Raw genomic sequence first — 20,666 nt, 5'->3', positions numbered from 1 at the left:
GCCGACACGGCCGTCATCTGATCTCCCAGCTTCCACCTGGGGCAGTCCTCATCGGTCCTCGTCCTCGACCGTTTAATCTTGCTGGCAATGCACGAAATTGGTCGTTTTAGACTTCTTCGCGTGAGAGACGGCCTTTAACGCTCCCAATTCCGCACCATGAAACGTTCTTCACTCCGCGCTCTGTCGAGAGCGCTTCCACGAGCATCCCCTCGGACCACCGTCGGTCCCTCGACTACGCTTACGGTTGCTTCACCGGCGCTCATCTCGTCCAGGCGACAGTACTCGACACACCCACCCAATGCACGTCTGAACCTTCCGACCGACTACGCAAGCACGCCACTACTATCCCACACTACACAATCAGCTCTAAACAACCCAGAGCTGCCGCCCGAAGTCCGCAATGGCACGACGAAGCGCATGAATCTGTTCCAGGCCGTCAACGATGCGTTGTCGATTGCCCTCGCCGAAGACGAGTCGGTCATGATCTTTGGCGAAGATGTCGCCTTTGGCGGCGTCTTCCGCTGTACCGGCAAGCTGGCCGAGACCTATGGTGGTGACCGCGTTTTCAACACCCCGCTCTCAGAACAAGGGATCATGGGCTTTGCGATCGGTGCCGCAGCCGAGGGGATGCGGCCAGTGGCCGAAATCCAGTTCGCCGACTACGTCTACCCGGCCTTCGATCAGCTCGTCAACGAGGCCGCCAAGTTCCGTTACCGTGACGGTGCTTGTGGACGCAGTGTGGGCGGGCTCACGGTGCGTATGCCCTGCGGCGGCGTCGGCCACGGCGCGCTGTACCACTCGCAGTCGCCCGAGAGTTTGTTCACGCACATCCCCGGCCTGCGCGTGATTATGCCGCGGTCGCCTCTCCAAGCCAAGGGACTGCTGCTCTCGGCGATCCGCAGCAATGACCCGTGCATCTTTATGGAACCCAAAATCTTGTACCGCGCGGCTGTCGAGCAGGTGCCCACGGGTGCCTATACCCTGCCGTTGTCCAAAGCTGAAATCCTCAAGGAAGGGTCCGACGTAACTATAATATCGTACGGCCAGCCGCTGTACAAATGCGAGGCGGCGCTGAAGCAGGCGGAGAAGGACCTCGGCGTCTCGATCGAGCTGATCGATCTACGCACCATCTATCCGTGGGACAAGGAGACGGTGTTCCAGAGCGTCCGCAAGACGGGCCGGTGTCTGGTCGTTCATGAGGCCATGGTCAACGCGGGCGTCGGCGCCGAAGTAGCAGCGGCCGTGCAGGAGGATCCAGAAACGTTTGTGAGGCTAGAGGCGCCGGTTGCGCGGGTCGCAGGCTTCAGCATACACACCCCGTTGCTGTATGAAGCGTTGAATGTGCCCGATGTCGCGAGTAAGTCCTAATACCGCAAGAGAAATTTTAAACCGTCGTGCTGACTATGACGTTAGGGATATATGACAATATCAAGAAAGTGCTGGATTATTGAAGACATGGATTAGATGAGTGATCGGATTTTGACGGAAGACGAATTGATCGCATCAGGCGCGGCGTTGATGGGTAAATCAGTGCATTGAAGCGCGAGATAGCTGGTGTTTCGAGACCTGTTTTGACAACTATTTTTTATCAAGCCTTGTTGAATCATAAGCAATACGATTAGCCTGTCAAATTTGTCGCTCCGAGCTTTGCCCACATGTCTTCCTGTTCTTTGGTTGAGAATTTGGTTCGGAGGAAAGAAGTTGGGCTCTCAAACAGGACGGTTCAACCCCTGCCAGCCGCAGCGGTGTCTTGGCGTCTTTCTCGCATCCCACCTGTGCCCCGCACCAGCCGTTTCATCGACAACGCAGCCATCTGCAACTCGAAGATACCACCCAGATACACGACCGTGAAAAGCTCAAGATTGCTATCTTGGTGCTTACTGGCGCGGTAGAATTACACGATGTCATCACACAAAGCTATTGTATCCTCCTTCGTGGAGGGAGCTCCCCCAGGAGAGGTGAGTTTACCCCCTGCCCAATCTTGGGCGATGCAAGCTCCAAGCCCGCCGCGACAGCACCCAGCTAAAGGATGTTGCTAACATGTTGTTTGCCTTTTTCTAGCTCGCAGATGTCCTCGCAGGCACGCACATCCTCCCCCGATCCTTGACCCGGATACAACCACCGAATAAAGTCACCTAACCGATCCCCATGACACAGACATCAAGAGCCTAACTATCTCGAGCCCAAACCTGGTCGAGGAGCTCGGCCCAGCGTTCCAAAAGTACAACGAGGAGCAGTTCACGACAGTAAAGCTTCCCGGTAGCAGTCAACAGGTCATCGTCAGCTCCCACAACTCGCTAGGCGACGGCCGGTACTACGACCCAGAGAGCTCGGTGAGCTTTGCGTTTGACCATGCGACCCAGAAGGCGAGCGCCGTAGAGAGCTACACTGCGGAGGGGGATACCGCGGATTTAGCGTAGGGTTGCCCAAGCAAGGTGTCTGATGGGGACAGTAAGGGAACGAGCCGCTGACGGACTGTTGCAGGAAATCAGTACTTAAGGGCCTCTCCACGTATGTCAGCGAGCACTTCACCAACGCCGCGTACGGCGCCTACCCGACAGAAAATGACTCCAAGCTTGCTGTCATCATCGTGGCAAACAAATACAGCCCAAACAACTTCTGGTGTGTCACACCTCCCGACCAAACCCCTTCCCGCTTCACATCCCCGCTAACCACACCTGGCAACTCTTAGGAACGGCCGCTGGCGCTCGCTCTACATCTACGACCCCGCCTCCAACACGCTCGAAGGCTCCCTCAAGGTCGACGTCCACTACTACGAGGACGGCAACGTGCGCCTGCTCACAAACAAGGCCTCAACGGCCACGGTACCCTCCTCGGGCGCCACAGGCGCGGCCATCGCGCGCGAGATCTCGACGGGCGAGCGCAAGTACCAGGAGGAGCTCAACCGCAGCTTTACCAGTCTGAGCGAGGGCGCGTTCAAGGCACTGCGGCGGCAGCTGCCGGTGACGAGGCAGAAGATTGAGTGGGATAAGGTGGCGAGCTACAGGCTGGGGCAGGATATTGGTGGTGGTGCCGGGAGGAGGTAGGCGGTGCTGATCGATATGGGGAGTGGATGGGAGGTGCATCGTTATTGGAGATGCGGATATGTTGGCGTTGGGGTGGCGGGCGAGGGCCTTGTTGGCATTCACATGCTAGTAAAACATGGAGAATCCAAAGAATGAGGGGCTGAGGTTGCCTCCGGAATTTGGCCTGTTATACATGATCGTCTTTACCCTAGGTAGCCCCGCGTGGGTACGCCGGCCTTGTGTTTCTCCTCCTTTCATGACGGATCGGATCCTCTTTCGAGTCTCTACTTTACCGGGATGGTATACAGGCTGACCTGCCCAGCGCAAAGACGTTTTTATGAGAACGCGAGGTCGATTCAACCTCACTCGGAACCAGTCGGCTTAAATCCCGGTCACGCCAAGCCCCGGTCAATTCATGAAGCCGATTCCGTGTTCAACCATCGAGACTCAACGAGGTGAAGCGAGTTCCAGATAAGCTTGAGATACCAAGATATGCCTTGACGTCGAACCCTGATGGGGAAAACAATCCGCAATGGGCCCTGCCGATGTCCGACCAGCACCGCCTTGGCATGGAATGAGCTGAACTGCCGCAAGGCATGGGCTCAACCGGCCTTAGAACACCATCGCTAACCATTATTGTGTGTGAGGCTTCGCAAAAGCATAGTTTAGGTTGAAGGCTTAGCTGAGCCGTTACACAGTCAAATTACGGTCTTACAAACACCCTTCACCGTCGACGTTTCTTGCCTGTATCCAAATTCCAATATGTATGGACCGGATAACGGTCTCCGTGGCGCAGAAACAAGGACATCCCCACGGGCGCCCAGGTGCAGAAAGTTTGCCCATGCGGCCCGAGCAGCGGTCTTCTCCAGTTGCGGTTTCAGCCGCCACATGCACGGGAGTGATGGATAAGGTGGTGCGCAGGGCGGCCGACGTGGTCGTTCGAGGGCTTTCGTCAGACCGCACATGGAGATTCATGGGTTCCTCCTCGGGCCCCGAACAAACCGCAAGTCTCCGAATCGGACGATGGTCTAATGTGGCCAATCAGAAACCATCCGGCACGATTTGGTTTCGTGTCATTGGCCACCGGCTCTCGCCAGCGGGCAATCATCCTTCAGAGGATCCGCAAAACGGTGGGACACCCCAATCAGGCGTTCAACTCAACACAAGCAGCTCGCTGCCACCTGCCCTGTCCGAGCCGGGGGCTTCCTTCTCCAGGGAGTTGTCGCGCCGGGACCTTTTTTTGACATCTTTTTTTTTCTTTTCCCCTTTCTCTCAACAAAACTGTCCTAAACCAGCCCGTCGCCGTCTCGAGCTCATCGTCGCCCGTCCGTCCTTTCAGCATCTCCGACTTTCTAGTACGCACGCCCCATCCGGCCCTCCAATTGCGCCGAGTTCTTGCGCCGCCCTTCGCAATTCCCTTATCCCTGTGCTAACGTTACAGCTGTCCAGAAACCATAATCCGCCTTTTTTTAACGAACACCGAACACAACACAACACAATCGTCAAGATGGCTACTCAGGAGCTTACCTACCAAGATGTGGCGGAGCACAACACCAAGAAGGACCTTTACGTCGTGATCCACGACGAGATTTACGACATCACCAAATTTGTTGACGAGCACCCGTAAGTGTTGACCCTTGCCTTCTTCTTGGAGGTACCTCGGGTCCATCCCGCCTCGCTTTCGCTCTCGCGTTGCCGGTCACCCGCAGACCTTATTCCGACACGGGAATCCCCCGACCCCCCGCACCGAAGGCCATCCACCACGCCGTAAACACGCGCTAACAACAATGCTTTGTTTTCTACAGTGGTGGTGAAGAGGTCCTTCTTGACGTTGCTGGTCAGGACTCCACCGAAGCCTTCGAGGATGTTGGCCACAGCGACGAGGCCCGCGAGACGCTCGAACAGCTCAAGGTCGGCACTCTGAAGCGCAACGTAAGCAGTTCCCCAGATATCGCTCTCCCTTAACTCCGATTTCTCATCGAGTTACACAACACTTTTATGATGACGCCTGGAAATGCTGACGAGCTCCCGTTGCACACACACAGCCCGGTGACCCGAAGCCCAAGACACCCCTTCCCGGCGCCGTCGCCCCGTCCGCCAACAATGAGTCGGCCGGCTTCGGCGTGGGCCTGTACGCTGTCGTTCTTATTGGCGGTCTGCTCGGCTACTTCGGCTACCAGTACCTCCAGCAACAGCAAGCTGCGGCGGGCAGCGCCTAAGTCTAATTAATCGCTATTTGTTCCTTGATTTTCTGGCTGCACTTTGAGGCATGGGGCGGCGGTTACTATAGGGAGTTTAATTTACGGCCATCTTTTGGGTTTACTTGACCCTACTTTGCTTTACACTTCAGAGATGAGGGTTGTCCCAGGTCCCCGGCTAGTTGTTCTTCCTTTGTGAGGTTATATGTCGCCTGTGGTGTGTTTGGACGAGATGAAGATTTCTCTAAATGGCGACGCAGCAGCGCACATGACGCACATGAAGGATCGACCAACCCAACGCACGACTAGGGCCCAGGCTGCTTGTTCTTGGCTTCACAACGGAGAAAAGCGATATTATGGGCGGATAAGGGAGGGTGTAGATGGCTAGGAGGGTGAGAAGGCCTGCACTCTGAGGACACTGGATGGGCTGCACTAAACCCGCGTGTGTAGATTTAGAGAGTTCTACAATCCCCCTAAAGCGGGCACGTTATGTGCCAAGTGATCCGTTAATAGCCTAACTATGATGACATTCTTTGTGTGCACAATAGGTGGTCGGACCCATATAGTACGCACCGGGCTCCTTGTGGTGCACGATATGAGATGGAATGGCTCAACGCAGGTGCTTTCTGCTGGCTGTGTGCCTTGATAAGGTTTGCTTTGGTAAAGAGCACCTCGGCCTTCTCTAATTGCTCTTCCTCTAAATCGCTTTCCTAAGGTTCCCGCTACTTTCCACTAATTAAGCGCACCGCCAATGCATGGGTTCGTACAATATCAATTGCTTCATCAAGTACACAACACCTCATTTTTGGAGCGACATCCGGATATTTTCGCGACGGGCGCCAAGACCCCTGTACACACCGAGACACCCTTGCCAACGTGGTGTGCCAGAGGCACCCCTGCTAGTCTGACAATGGAGTCCCCCCATTCGCCACTGCAACACTTGTTGCCGTCCTCAGGCATAAAACAACAGTGTAGCCTTGAACAACTACAACCTCCTGCATCCTCGCCTCCTTCATCGCTTCCGCCGCCCCAAACTCCCGAACCATCGCAAGCGCGGCTATCGACATCTCCGCAATCAAATCGGGTGTCAAAGAAAGGCGGAGACCGAGGCCAAATTTCGAAAGAAGGACGAGAAAACGGAGGGCGAAAACCGAACCGAGATCCGCTACGATTCCCGAACAAGAACCGCAAAGCGTGGATGACGGGTAATTATACCGGCGCTACAATGTCAAACAACTTCGATCGCCAGCAGGCGTCCTTCCTGTCGAGCATGTCGGCCGCAGCCTCTAAGCTCGGCAGTGGTGCAGGCACAAAGCGCTCGCTAGCCCCTCCTTCGCCTTCGCCTTCAGTTGGCTCAACCACCTCGGCCGCCGCCGGCAGTCTCACCCCGCGCAAGGACCGCGACACACCCGCTGCCGCCTCCAGCTTTGGGAACAATGTGGTTTACTCGCAGCCCGCGCTGACGGGCACCGGCGACAGCATCATTTCGCAGATGGCCTACGCCGTGTCGTGGCTGCGCGGCAAGGACGAGCCGCAGAGCTGTGTGGACGTGCTAGGGTACCTGTCCGCCACGGCGCGGGCGGAGTCAGAGCAGGAGTTCTTCGTCGAGCAGATGCGCCGGCACCCGCAAATCCAATGGATCCCCGACCCGGCGCTGAGCGAGCAAACCTGGCGGTCCGGCACATACGCGCACCGCCCGGCCATTCCGGGCGTCCGCAACAAGACCCAACTGCTGGCATACCTGCAGAAGAAGACAGACGCCAGTGGAATATCGGTCAAGGATCTGAAGGACGGCTGGCCTGAGTGCGAATCGGCGATTACCGAACTTGAGCGCGAGCACAAGGTGCTAGTGATTCGCGCCAAGAAGGATGGTGCTGCGAAAACGGTCTGGCTCGATGATGCCAGCTTGTTCCACGAGGTTGATCCGCAGCTGAAACTGCTCTGGGCCCGCGTCGAGGTTCCGAGTGTTGACAACATCGTGCAGAAACTGGTTGCGGCCCAGCAGAAGCCGGCTTCGGAGGATCCTCGTCTTAAGGCTATGCAGGCGCCCAAGGCGGAGAAGAAGAAGAAGCGCACGCAGCGCAGGACTGGCAAGTCGACAAATGTGCATATGGAGCATCTACTTAAGGACTACAGCCACATGAAGCGGTGAAGGGTCGGCGGACACGACAGGCAGGCAGGCATGGGTTTACTTGAGCGGGTGTTTGGGACCGGACGGGGCAAGATTTCTCGGGGTTTTTCCCTTTTACTCTTTTTTCTGCATTTGCTTGGCGTTTTGGTCGGGAAGTTGGGAGATTACGGGGAGAAGATGGTCACCACTATGTTGCCTGCGCACGGCTCGGCAGTATACTATCTATGAGCCTTTTTCGCGTCGTCTCCTTTCTTTTTCTTTTTCTTTTTCTAACACCAACTAGCTATTGGTTGGTTAGACCATGGGGGCATTGGGACACAGAAACAAAAACATGGGGCAGAAACCGGGGCAGGACTTTAGAAGCGGACACTTTACTTTTACGACTCGGCGTTGGGGTTTGATTTCAATCTACCTATTGGGTGGCTCCGGGGCCGCGGGTTATGCACCACGGAGAAGGTTCAATAATTTGCCTTTCGGAGGAAGATCAAGGGTTACTCCCTTGGGGTATGGTGGGAGTGCCTAGGTACCTAAGACTTGCTGCGGGAGAGTCGGAACGCAGTGATAGAACGAAAAACCATTTGCCTAAGATGGGCTAGGTACATAATAAACACAGAAAAATATCCACGCATACATCCATCCATACATCCAATGAGCTTCCGGGTTGTTTGTTGATGGTTCAATATAGCCTCCCTACCGCTAAGAAGATACCTATGTGAGATTTCCTGCCAATGTCCATGCCCACTACCAGATATCACGCCCTTCTCCCCGTCCAACTCTCTATCACCACCTATAACCCCCAATTCCCTGTCCCATCCCGTCCTTCAACAATCATTGCCACCCCCTTTCCCTTTCCACGATCCCATTCTTCCACCCATCACCATCCCCTCTCAACCTCCCGCTCCACCCTCAACCCCTTCCCGACACCCACATCATCGCCAAGGCCAACCCCGGCTTCGGTTTCGGCTTCCGCAGCAAAAGCAGCCCTCACCCGCTGAAAAACACCCATCCACACCTCTTCCCTCTGCATCCCGCCTACTTGCCATCGTCCTTGGACTATGTAGCTGGGCACGGCGGCTACGCCGAGGGCGCGGGCGCGGGAGGTGGCGGTGTCGATTATGCTGGTTCTTCTGATTTGCTTCTTCTGCTTTGTTGTTGTTGTTGTTGTTGGGTTTTGGTTTTGGTTTGTGGTGTGGGGGGTTGTTTGCTTTTCTGGGGTGTGGGTTTGGTTTTGGTGCTGGTTGGTGGTAGGGGGGAAGTTTCTGTTGGTAGCAATAGTAGGTTGGTTGGGCTGGTGATCGTGTCCATGATGGTGATGGTTATGCTCTTCTTCCTCGATGACTGCCTGGGTCTTGACATCGATGTTCATTACATCAGTCGTGTTCTCCTCATAGAACTCGTCATCTTCACTGTCCTCTTCGGAAAGATAGGCCATCGCATCGTCCTCCGACGCACATAACCCGAGTTCAACCGCCGCCTGTGCGAGAAAATCGCGAGAAGACGGATCAGCACCCAGCTGGAAGGCGGCCCTGAAGATGTACGAGACTGTGGCGTAAAGATGCGTCTGGTGGTGAGCTGGTGGCCGACTTGGTGTTAGCGGATTTGAGGAGGGTCGTCGCTGCTCTGGGTGTGGTGTTTCCTGCGTTCCTAGTGGTGGTGATGATAATGATGATACCGCGGTTTTGCCTTCGGCTTCGGCTTCATCCTTCTCCATGGCTAGCAGAACTAGCTTGTGGGCATCGCGTGGGTTGCCCGTTTTGCCATCCCATCTGAACGTGATGCCGTACTGCGCTCCAAGGAGGTCGAGACGCCGTAGGAGGGTGGGTGCCCTGGTGCCGAAGACGCGGCGGAAGGCTGCACCCCGGTTGTAAGCTGGGGGGTCGCATGTGGTCAGTTGATAGACCGTATATCGTCGGGGTGCCCAGTACAGAGGCTGCTAAGGCTGGAGATAATTACGTACCTGAAGCGCCGGCGTTGGGCCAAAGGATGTACGGCTTCCAGGTCAACATAAAGTCCACTTCTGGATGCTGGGCTGTGTAAATCGCCATCGCCCTGTCGAGCGCCTCCTTGCCGATGTAGCACCAGGGGCAAATCAGGTCGGCATAGACATCGATTTTGAATGTAAAGGGGGTCATGTTAGGTAGCTGGCTGGGCCTGTTCCGCACCCTGAGACGCCTAGTGCCTTCCGATTTCTCCTATCAACTCGCTTGCTGCTTCGTCTAATATGCAGAGTAGCTGTTGCTGAGTCCGACGCTGATGATAACGGCCTGGGTCTCAATACAGCGATGTCACGATTAAATTCGCCTCCTAACTCTGTTTTGTCAGCAAACCATCATCAATTATAGAGCAGCAGCCTCCCAGTGGTTTCTGCTTGTCAGCAAATCTACGCATGGATGCCCTCAAACAATATGGGTCAGAGGTTGGAAAACGCTCGTTACCTTTCTCAACCCAACACTTTCTCTGCGTACTAGAAGGAGAAAAAGAAGAAAACGATCACGAACATCATGAATATCACAACTTGCCATGAACAAGTGAGAAAATGTGCTGGTGATCTCGGTCTCCACTCCAACCAGCGAGCATCCGAAAACAATACGCGATTAGTGATCATGCAACCGACATTGTTGGACAAACCCCTCCCACATAAATCTAGGACGTGGGTAATCCTAGGGCAAGATTCCTGTATTGAGACAAAGAACAACTTTCTTCTGGCCCAATCTGAGGAAATTCCCATTTTCGGAATTTGGTGCATGGACTTATATGCAATGTGAACTTGGGCTCAGGTTGCGACTCCGCGAATTTTATACATCTCAAGAAACCAAACAAATATGTTCCTAAACATCCAACGTGCTTCTTGTGATTACGGGGGTACAATAATGCATATCCTTGTACTTTCTTGTCACCATCGTTGGTTAATACACTCATAGATTCTAGCTAAGAGCCATACTATTAACAATAGATGTCAAAATTATATGTTGCCACCCAAGTAAACAGAAGAAAGATGCAAGAAAAATATGTTAACCCTTGCTATAGTCTCCTATGGCCATCATCTCACAGTGTCTGACCGCCACTTGGAGCGTGATGAAACCTATTCGACTGTTTTACATGGAGCAGTGTGGGTAGATATGGAAGAGTTCTAGGCGAAAGATTTCTCACCTAGCTCGTGCTCTGCTACATAACACTGATTGCCATACCGTGTATAATAAACACAGCAGCCGACCCGACCGCCTTGTGGTAGAAGGAAACCAATAGAGAGAGATGCCATAGTTAACCCCCGGTGCTCCCCACCTCTAGGCGGTTAGGAATGAAGTGATGACTTCCCCAACAAACGGCCCAAGATATGTCATTCTTTAACCCTTTCCTGCCTGATATTAAACAATCTTACAAATTTGCTGACTTTCACCACGAAACATTGCCCTCGTCAGATACCATAACCCCCGGAAGCTGACTCCGAAGCCTGACTTCGTGTAAGGGAGGAAGGCGGCTGATGGTGAAGGTTGATCAGCCATCCCAGGTCTGATGTCAAGGTACTTAGTGTAGTGAGAAGAAGACGCTAATAGGTGGTCAGCAGGTAGGGAAGCTAGTATCAATATCATCGGCCACCCCGTCGTCACTTAACAACAATCACCGGCATGCCCTTATCATCGTACTGCATCCCAATAGATACTCCCATCGCACATCACACTCACACAACGCATCGTGGTAACTAACCTTCTACGTAACCTCCCAACTACATAGTATGGTTCCTACCAAGCTTCATCGCTTCGCTCTCCCCGATGTCGTTCGTGCACATCACATCATATCATACCGCAGCCCTGGGTCTCATCGGAGATGTTTCCAGAGGCGGCTTCCCAAGTCTGCGGTGGCTTCTTGCGGGGCGACTATTTTGTCAAAAAGGTGTGGGAGAGATGGCGACCCGTAGACCCGGCATCCGGGGATCTCCGGGGGATGCATGGAGGGTGTTAGTTCTGGGTTTTGCTTCCTGGAGGCTTCTGTTTTAGGGGTCTGGATTGTTGTGTAGAGGTGACGGCTGGGATCATAGGGAGAAAAATCGGTACACCTTTTTCTTCATCCTCTTCTTGATTTTTGGACGTCAGTCTCATTTTCTTGTCTTGTATGTTGTTGCTGTAAGAAGTGAAAGTCTCGAAATGTCGACAAAACCCTGGACCCACACTCGGCCAGCCATGGCCACCAAGCGGCCAAGCCGACATCGATGATGGCGAATGCTCCCTAGGGCTCCGCTCCGTTCCCGATTTGAACAGGCGCCTGCCGATCTCCGAGATTGGCGCAATCTTGGGCGACGGCTGGCCGTTTTGGGGTGGTGGGCGATGCTGAATTCGGTCGCATGTTGTTCCTCTCTGCCTGGTTTTTGGATTTCGGGATCCTGTCGGCTTTTGGTGCAGATATACACCAAAACAGAGAGGTGCATGGTGTTTGCATGCATAATCTCCGGCGGCTGTTTTGAGTCGCCTTGCATGCCGTTTCGGATGTTGTTGTTCTTCATACTGGGTTTCCGGGTTGTTTTTTTATGGTGGTGGAAAATAAGACAGGAATCTGACACTCGACTGGCTGGTGTGAACAGACAAGGCTTTGTTTTTGTTTTGCTCGGATCATCAGGTGGCCGGCGAGCACGAAACGAGATCAATCAAGCCAGTAGGTGGCTTCTCGATTGCTTGGAACGGGCGGCCCGAGCTCCCACAAGAGCAGGTGCAGAAAACGAGCTGAAGCAGCTGGCTTCATGGGGCTGGTTGTCTGCTGGAAGCTTTGGAACTTGGACATCCCCCATCAGGAGGGTGGGCGAGCGGCCGGGCCCCTGCGGCGTGCATGAGCCAGGGGCCGCGAAGATCCACTGGCGCCGAACAAGGGGAGGTGCGGGAGAAGCTGCAGCGAAACATCATGGAAGTTGTGGCTTGGAGTCCGTTTTTGCGCTTCCAAGATGAGTTTCCATTCTGCGTTTCTGCGTTTCTGCGTTTCTGCACTTTTCGCGTTCCAAGTAGTCCTGTGTAGGCTGTTCTGCACTTGCTGAGAGTGTCAATACCATTAGCTCGCTTTAGATGATCAAGCTCAGACGTCTTCTCCGCTCTTGGGCTGACAGCTCTTGCCCTTTTCTTCATGAACAGCGTTTTCGCTCGAAGCCCGGAGCTTGTTCAAGGGTTGGAGCTGACAAAACCAGAGATCGTCCCAGGGTGGGAGTTTCTGAATTTCCAGGACCCGCACCACCCCGGTCTGCCCGTTGCTGAGCTGTGCTTCAAAATCTTCTGGAACGATCATGGAAGGCTTTCGGAAACCCCTGAGTGGCCTTGCTCCCCCAGTCTGGAAAGCATGGGTCTGGGATTCCTTCATGCACCGGCCATATCGGCGTGTCCATGCACCCAACCAGACGCGATGGTGTGCACTCCAGACCCTCTCAACATGAAGAGTTCAATCTCCGGATTGCGCCAATCTCGTGTTGAAAGGGATTCTCATCTGCGATGGGCCCTTTGTTGGAGAACCTTTGGTGGTTTTTTCGGATCCGCTTTCCTTCCCTGGACGTCGATCGCAGGGCCAGAGCCTGGGCCGTCGACGGGGCGACAGGGCCAGCAGAAGGGATGGCGATGACCCAAGGTTAATTTCAGGGGCAGCGCCCCGATGTGGGGTGTTGCAATCGAAGGGAAAATCGAAGCCGTGGAAGCTTCTGCATCGCCCCACGCCTGCTTCTGATCTCAACATCTCGTCCTCGTTTTGGCGATGCAAGCGAACTGAGAACAGACCAACTGGCCACTATCCCGGCTTAGGGGTCCTGATAGCGGTGGCGGCTGTCCCTGTGACTGAGATGTTTGGTCCCTTGCAAACATGGGGAAGTTAACCGTTGGCCTGGGACGAAGAGCATAGACGGCGCTTCCGTCAAACGTGGACTGAAACGGCTGGGTGCTTGTATCCAACAAGCCCTGCGAATCCCAGGACGTGTGCGAAATCCTCGCGACCTAACCTGTCTGCGTGCTTGCGTATCGCAAACTCGCTGTCTGGACCTGCCCATAAGCGTGCGAATGAAGACTGGACTTTGGACAGGCCTTAATCATGCGGGAGGCCGCCGTCTCGCCTTGATGGTCCGACAACCAAGAGGGCCGGCTGCTTGCGTTTGCTTCGAGGCTAGTGTCAGGGTGGGGAGCGAAAAAAATAGCAGATCTTCGGAGTACTGTGGGCTACAAGTGTCGATCCTCCAAATATTCCCTTGGTACCTGACGTCTAGCGAGGACTGGATCTCATGCTTCTCATGCCCCAATGATGTAGCAACTTGGTGGAAAACAGTGAAAAGTCAGGAATGTCGAGGGTCTCAACTAGTGTGAAGGATTGGCATCAAGGAAGGTTGTTCGGATGCTGCTAGAGCAGGAAGAGCAGGCAACACCGGACTAAGAATCGGTGATCTCATCAATTTAAGATGATCGAAACATTGCATTTGCTGAATCCCTACGCACCTTCCGAGACTTGTGAGGCTTGCGGCAGCAGGAGAATTTGCCCTCGTCCCCGCTTGATCTTGGTGTGATACAGGGCTGGTATCGGTACTTCGTTTTGGGCGGTGTTTGCCGCACGGTCCAAGTACCCGCGCCACAAGCACTAACGCGTGGCTCGATGGCAGCTGGATCCGCTCCTCTGCCGGGACCCCTACCAGTTCGTTTCAACGCGCCCCTGCACGGTGTCCCCAATCCTCACCTGTGCCGAGCCACGTTATTTTCCTTCTGTCCAGGTGCTTTAACTTTCCACCGGCTACCCCGTCAAAACATACGCCGTGACTTCTTTTTGTTCATCAACTTTACTCCCCCAACTTTGTCGACTTGAAGCCTGGTTGACGGCCCGTCTCCATTTCTGCGAGTATTTTCCCCGCCGACTACAAGCTGTGAGCGACGTCATCGGCGCGCCGAGTCAAAGGTCGCGAAGCTCGATCAGCCCTTGTCGCCAGCACAGCACAGCACCCTTCCTGAACCGTGCACGACGACACAACCACAGCGTCCCTCTAAGCTCCTGGACAAGCGACTTGAGCAGCTTCGAGCCAGGAACTCGACCTCAACAATCTGTATTTCTTACTTATTTAAAGGCCAGTTACGATTTTAGCCACGGGGCTTCGGACCACTACTTCGTCCCAAGTTTGAGGTGAGAAATTTTCCACATTTCGCCAGCCCCGCATCGCCTTTTCTTCACATTTCTTTTTCCTGCCTTACTCGGGATCTCCATCTTTCCCCATCAACCCACCAAAACCATCGCGTATCAGCCATCGCGATACGCGTTTTTCCCAATCAGCCTTTTCCATCTCATTGCCGTGCCGACCTAGGGGTTGGGTGGCTTGACTGCTGTCCAATTATCCCTGGACCGCTCCTTTGATCAGCTTCTGCCAACTGTTTCGACCCTGCTCACCGCTCAAATCTGTGCTTGGGCTGACCGTCACTTTCAGCGACTCATCTTGGCACACGAGGCTTGTTGTTACCCCGGTGCAAAGCTTCACCATGTCACAGTCGCCATCTTCGGCTGGCGCGATGGGTATTGGGAGCGTGCTGAACATTAAAGCCGAATCAGGGACCCAACAATCCCAACAAGGCACGCCATCCGATCTGCAGCAACCGCAACAGCACCAGCAGCACCAGCAGCAGCAACACCAGCAACACCAGCAACAACAACTGCAGCGCGCGCCCCAGCAACTCCAGCCGCTTCAGATGGATCGCCCAAACTCGCCTCACGGGTCAGAGCAATCAAGGTACTCGGGTCCAATGAACGCGTCCTACCCTTCGCCCACAGCTATGGCTGCCCCCCTGCCTCCTATGCCTGGTGGAAATATGGCACCTCAGATGGTTCCGCATGAGCTCCAGCAGAATCTTGGGTTGTCCCAGACGGCTTATCAGCCCTCCCCGGTTACTACCCAGCCGCCCACAAAGCAGTTTCCCTGCAGCACGTGTGGGAAGCCTTTTGCGAGGCGGAGCGATCTTGCTCGCCATGGTCAGTGCATTCGCGGTGATTTGTAAACGCCCTTGGCTAACGAATCAATAGAGCGTATTCACAGCGGTATCCGGCCACACGTCTGCGACTACCCAGGCTGTGGCAAGCAGTTCATTCAGCGGTCTGCTTTGACCGTTCACTCTCGTGTGCACACGGGTGAAAAGCCCCACCAGTGCGAGCGTTGTGGAAAGGTAGGGAGAAAACACCGGATCACTGCCCTGAAAGCGCTGTAGTCTAACATATTATGTGTAGCCTTTTAGCGACAGCAGTTCTTTAGCTCGCCACCGTCGTATCCATTCTGGCAAGCGGCCTTACAAGTGTCCATATGCCGACTGCCAGAAGACGTTTACCCGTCGCACGACCTTAACTCGGCACCAGAATCACCATGTTGGCACTGTTGAGGACTCGGCTAGGGCCCGAGCTGAAGCTTTGGCGCAGGGTGCTACTGTTGCCGCCGCCGCGGCTGCTAGGAGCAAATCGCGGTCCGGCAGTGAGCAGGCATCTAACCATGAGTCTCCTTTGACAAGCGCCACATCGCCAGGGCAGCGGCCCATCTCCATGTCTCCCGGCGCAGAGCTAGCTGGGATGAATAACATGCAGTATCTCAGCAACTCGATCCCTGCGCATCTTCGTGGGGACGTTCACGTCGGGAGCCCCTCTCCAACCACCCCCACGGCGTATAACAACGGCATGCGCCCTACATCCCACCCGAACGCATATGGCCCTCCCCAGACTCTTGAGCCGAGCATTGAACAACCGCAACAAGGCACCGGCAGTGCCGCTGGCAGCCCCCATATCGCTAGTGTCGGTTGGGCTTCCCCCGGTCCTGTCGGCTCCCCCGCCCAGAGCCCGAACGGCAACGGCTATGTCTACCCCGATCCCGAGTCTTACCCCAGCGGCACCCCAATCGCCCAGATGTTCTATAACAGCGCTGTGGCCGCTCGCCGCCCGGAGAGTGCGGAACCTGGAAACCCATCGTTCGACACGAAGGGCCGGCAGGGAGAGCTCTGGACGAACGCTCAGTAGTGGTGAGCGTCGCCCGGCGGCAAATTTCGACAAGGGTCGTGCAAGCATTGACCGGTAGTGTCCTCGACTAGAAAGCGAAACGGTGTTTTCCCACCGCGGTCGACACAAGCCAAGACCGACGATGGGCTGTTTTTTTTTTCTTTTTTCCTTTCTCTTTCGGACTTACTCTACACCTTTGTTCTCCATCAGGGGATTTAATAAACCGGCCATGTGTCAACAGGCCGACGGTACAAACTTTACGACAAGAACCTGCATCATGGGGGCTGGAAAAATAAATGCTTTTCCTGTTGGCTTTCCTTCTATACTCAAGATGGGCGGACCTGGACAGCGGCGCGTGGGGCGGTGGTTACTTAACCGACATTAATGACTGCAACAATTGGCGTGTTAGAGGGATCAATGGATTGGGGCATGGTGGTGAGGCGCCCTTGCTGTATTTCCGCTGCTTTTTAGGTGGGAGGGCGGGTCTCTGGGGGATGTCTTGTCTCTTTTCTTTTTTTTTCTTTTTCTCTTTTTTTTTCTTTTTCTCTTTTTTTTTCCTTTTCGCTCTTGGCCGCCTCCGGCTCCTGTTTAATGGGAGCGAACGCCTGATTACCGACACCAGAGATGGCCCATCAACCTTTCGCCATCACTCTTCGCCCGCTAACACAACACCTTCTAACCAAGCCTACCGCAAGAAAGGGAATCGATCACTCGACAACCCTCACCACACCGGGGCGGGCTTGACCAGGGTTTGACGGGCGAGCAGAAATTTGGCGAATAACAGATGGGATGCACAGCATATGTCGGTGGCGTGGATGGCCTGCCAGGCGACCGGATCAACAGGTTGGGGGAATAGAGAAATCCGCAAAGGAACGGGGGAGGGTGTACGAAAGGAAGTGGACGTGGAATGTACCGCGTGAAGAAGGGATGTGCAGACAGGGTCAGAGAAACACAAAGAAGACTGAGACTTTGTACGGGGCGAGGCCGAAAGATGAACGAGTATTCTGGGCCACAAAGCCACGGTAACGCTCGCATTATCATCATCATCGTTTCGTTTCCCCTCCCCGGTTCCCAACTGTCTTCTGTCTTTCTCTCACTCCTTGCACTCTGGGGCATCACATTGCCCTTTTACCGAGGGTTGGTCGATGCGTGTAACTTTATTTAGTGCGTATCGTGCGCGCGCGGCTGTGGAAACTAGCTTATTGTCACGCTATAGGTGTAAACTTGTGCTCACTTTTTAATCTGCTTGTTTTCCTTCCCAACGTGATAGAACTTTGCCTCGTATTTTCTCCTATTCGACAAGTAAGACTGCCCACGACTCATAATGGTTTACATGTTCTTATGTTCGTATGTAGACTGGGTGATCGCCAAGATATTCGACACATTCAACAGAACAGCGTAAATAACCATCCATATCCGCCTATCCAAATGCAAAAACAAAACTCACAAAATCAGATAATGCCTCGCGCCATCCCCGTCTGTTGGGCCACATCTATCTTACAAAACACAAAACAACGCTGGCACACACCTCTTGCTTTCTTATAACTCCTCACAGTGTCCCCGCCATCAGTTTTGGCGCGGTATCGCTTCGCCAGATCCAAGCCATACAGCCAGAACGTAGTTCCTTCTTCATCCAACCGGTGCATAGTTTGTCCAATCACACCAATGGCTGGTTATACACAAATATCGGCCAATGGCTAGTCTGATAAAATATTGCAAGGAAATATCCCCTAGTGTGGGGTATGTAGTTTGAATTTTAGTTGTTGGTGTTGGATGTTTAGTCCTTGCCAAGGGCATCAGCAGGGCTGGCCCAGAAGGCAAGTGCAATAATCAAGTAAAGGCCGAGGAGCTATGGAGGGAATTTGGTTAGCTATGAACGGACTAAAATAAACACGGATGTGTATCACATACCATGGCGCCTTCAAGGTAGTTCGATTTGCCGTCTTGGACGGTGTAGGTGACCACGAGAACGGAGAGGGCAAAAGCGATGGTTTCGACTGTGCGTGGTTAGCAACATGCAGATTATATGGATGTGGGTTTGGTGGTTTTGCTTACAGGTCTCGAAGTGGAGGGTCATGGGTTGGCCGATTGCCCAGCCGAGCATGACCAAGGCCGGGGTGACGAGCAGGGCGATCTGGATGCTGGACCCAATAGCGACGCCCATGGCTAGATCCATCTTGTTCTTGACAGCAACGACACAGGCAGTGACGTGCTCGGCGGCGTTACCGACAATGGGAATCAGGATCAAACCAATGAAGGTCTTGCTGATCTTGCCCGTGGCCACAAGCGCGTCGATGCTGTCGACCATGTAGTCGGCACAGAACGAGATGATAACGGTCACGACCACCAGCACAAAGGCCGCAGCCCAGGGTCCGAGCACCGGCTCCTCCTCCTCCTGCTCCTCCTGGGTGCTAGCAAGGCCCTGGGCGTCTGGGGCCTCAGGCTCGAACAGCTTCTTGTGGGTGCGCAGAGCGAAGTAGAGGTAGAGGACGTAGAGGAACAGTAGAATGACGGCTGTGCCGCGAGAGAGGACCAAGATGCTGGCCTTCTTGTTGTCCTCATCGGCTTGGCTGAGGACGCCGTACAGGGCGGCAGGCAGGATCATGGAGGCGGAGGCGAGGGTCATGAGCGAGCTCGTGGTCTGGGCAGCGCCGCTAGAGAAGCGCTGTTCGATGCCGTTGCCGTCCGCGCCGCGCATGTTGTAGACGCCGCCGAGGAAGAAGCACATACCAAGGACGAGCAGCAGGTTCGACAGAATGGAGCCGATCATCGAAGATTGGACGACTTCGATCTCACCAGCGCGCAGGGCAACAATGCTGACGATGAGTTCCACGGCATTTCCGAACGTTGCGTTCACGAGGCCGCCTAGCGTCTCGCCCAGACGGCCCGCAATCTCTTCCGTGGCAAACGAGAGAACGGCGGCCAAAGGGATAATGGCGAAGAAGTTGAGGGTGAATACCCACGGGGCGCTCCATTCCAGCTCGCCGGCGATGATACCCAGGGGTACAAAAACGAGAAGTAGGTTGATCCACGCTGTGTCCGTGTCCGACTAGTCAGCATGGTTCGTTCAACCATGGCCCAGGATGCTCCTCTCCCACAAATACAGGGAAAACGTACAGCTTAACAAGGTGACTTTGGTCACATTCCAGAGGTGGGCAGGGTAGCGGATGAAGGGGTTCGGGTTGTTAGTGCCTGGGCTGCTCCGGGTGTTGATGAAGACATGGCGCCAGAACCCAGGCTCGGGGTGCAGGATGGAGGAGCCCTGCCCTCCCAAGAGAGGTTCATGCTCGCCGTTCATGTTGCCGAGGGGGGAGAACGAATTGCTAGAGCTACCGTTGGCAAAGCCGTTGGTAGTGCCGTTGGTGGTGCCGTAGGACGTGTCTTGTGCTTTGCCGGTCTCAGCTCGGCGGAGTATTTCGCGCGACTTGGGATTGACGACTGTAGGGTTTGTTAGGTTTTCGTGGCTATTACTACTATTGCAGTCGAGGCTTTTATCCATGACGGGCGTTGGTATAAAGAGGGAGGAAGTTGGACCGGATAACGAGGCAACTCATCCCAGGCGCTTGCGAGGTTGGGAGTTGGGGGTTGAAATCCAACGGTTCCAGCAATGTGATCGTTGCACGGGACCTCAATTGCTCGAAGCGCGCGGGAGAGGAGGAAGTGAGATAGCAGATGAGTCCGTGACAAGTCCGTAGAAGAAACCTTAAGGCACCGGAGTAGGTGGTAAGGCCGGGTATGTCAAATATGCAGAATGACAACGGCTACAGGCGCGCCAGATGGCAAAGGCTGGCAGGCGGCCGTTGGCAATAGGTGATAGAGGGCGGAAGTCGTGATGAAAGGAGTGACATGGAGGGGTGCACTTACACATAATGAACGCGCAATACAGATCGCGAAGTCGGTAAGGTCGCACCAAGGGAGAAAAGAAGGCTTGGGCGAAGAAAAGGACGTTCCGGCCCCGTCTTCACTTTCGGAGGACCGTCTCGAAACTGTGGGAAATGGGGCAAACGCGGATGTTCTTGGTTTGCGCCGGACCGGTATTGGCACGCGGCCAGAACAAGGTCAATGTCTGGGAGGGGTGGGTCGCGTATCTGTCCCTCGTTCCTGTATTCGGCTGTATTGTAAAATTGCTTGGTCAGTTTTGAGTTCCGATTGACAGTGACACGAACAATCCTTCCAATGGGTTTGCAACCTCGGAATCTTGCCTGCTCGGAATACTCATCAAATATTCTCGCAGGACCTTTTAGATAATGGCAGACCACGCACTCTAGCAGGGCGCATACTTTATGCCCGCCACGAAGAGGCATCCGATCCCCTGGCCAACAGATCGATCCGCCCGCATTCCACTCA

General features: G+C 54.5%; 6 protein-coding genes across 6 annotated transcripts; 4 read left to right on the top strand and 2 right to left on the bottom strand.

Annotated features, from left to right (window-relative positions):
* Positions 1 to 156: 156 nt before the first annotated feature.
* On the top strand, positions 157 to 3,047 carry C8A04DRAFT_34206 (2-oxoisovalerate dehydrogenase e1 beta subunit; the record flags this gene model as incomplete). The annotated part of the gene is made up of 4 exons (XM_062782747.1): positions 157 to 1,361; positions 2,132 to 2,416; positions 2,485 to 2,622; positions 2,693 to 3,047. 4 exons carry the CDS (start codon positions 157 to 159, stop codon positions 3,045 to 3,047), a joined length of 1,983 nt encoding a protein of 660 aa, XP_062640879.1.
* Positions 3,048 to 4,533: 1,486 nt separating this feature from the next.
* Positions 4,534 to 5,245, top strand: C8A04DRAFT_34205 (cytochrome b5-like heme/steroid binding domain-containing protein; the record flags this gene model as incomplete). Its single annotated transcript, XM_062782746.1, has 3 exons — positions 4,534 to 4,649; positions 4,832 to 4,958; positions 5,072 to 5,245. The coding sequence occupies 3 exons, from the start codon at positions 4,534 to 4,536 to the stop codon at positions 5,243 to 5,245; spliced, it is 417 nt and encodes a 138-aa protein (XP_062640878.1).
* A 1,204-nt stretch (positions 5,246 to 6,449) lies between these two features.
* Positions 6,450 to 7,376, top strand: C8A04DRAFT_34204 (uncharacterized protein; the record flags this gene model as incomplete). The annotated part of the gene is made up of 1 exon (XM_062782745.1): positions 6,450 to 7,376. The coding sequence occupies one exon, from the start codon at positions 6,450 to 6,452 to the stop codon at positions 7,374 to 7,376; it is 927 nt and encodes a 308-aa protein (XP_062640877.1).
* An 853-nt stretch (positions 7,377 to 8,229) lies between these two features.
* C8A04DRAFT_24758 (uncharacterized protein) lies at positions 8,230 to 9,487 on the bottom strand (the record flags this gene model as incomplete). Its single annotated transcript, XM_062779297.1, has 2 exons — positions 8,230 to 9,224; positions 9,313 to 9,487. 2 exons carry the CDS (start codon positions 9,485 to 9,487, stop codon positions 8,230 to 8,232), a joined length of 1,170 nt encoding a protein of 389 aa, XP_062640876.1.
* A 5,340-nt stretch (positions 9,488 to 14,827) lies between these two features.
* Positions 14,828 to 16,340, top strand: C8A04DRAFT_24757 (uncharacterized protein; the record flags this gene model as incomplete). Its single annotated transcript, XM_062779296.1, has 3 exons — positions 14,828 to 15,314; positions 15,366 to 15,505; positions 15,567 to 16,340. The coding sequence occupies 3 exons, from the start codon at positions 14,828 to 14,830 to the stop codon at positions 16,338 to 16,340; spliced, it is 1,401 nt and encodes a 466-aa protein (XP_062640875.1).
* Positions 16,341 to 18,096: 1,756 nt separating this feature from the next.
* C8A04DRAFT_24756 (Sodium/calcium exchanger protein-domain-containing protein) lies at positions 18,097 to 19,818 on the bottom strand (the record flags this gene model as incomplete). The annotated part of the gene is made up of 4 exons (XM_062779295.1): positions 18,097 to 18,168; positions 18,231 to 18,316; positions 18,375 to 19,352; positions 19,437 to 19,818. 4 exons carry the CDS (start codon positions 19,816 to 19,818, stop codon positions 18,097 to 18,099), a joined length of 1,518 nt encoding a protein of 505 aa, XP_062640874.1.
* Between the last annotated feature and the right edge of the window lie 848 nt (positions 19,819 to 20,666).

This window comes from Dichotomopilus funicola (assembly GCF_033296635.1).
Source record: "Dichotomopilus funicola strain CBS 141.50 unplaced genomic scaffold C8A04scaffold_3, whole genome shotgun sequence".
Classification (NCBI taxonomy): domain Eukaryota; kingdom Fungi; phylum Ascomycota; class Sordariomycetes; order Sordariales; family Chaetomiaceae; genus Dichotomopilus; species Dichotomopilus funicola.
The sequence above is the reverse complement of the archived record's forward strand: the minus strand, read 5'-3'. Positions and strand labels throughout refer to the sequence as shown.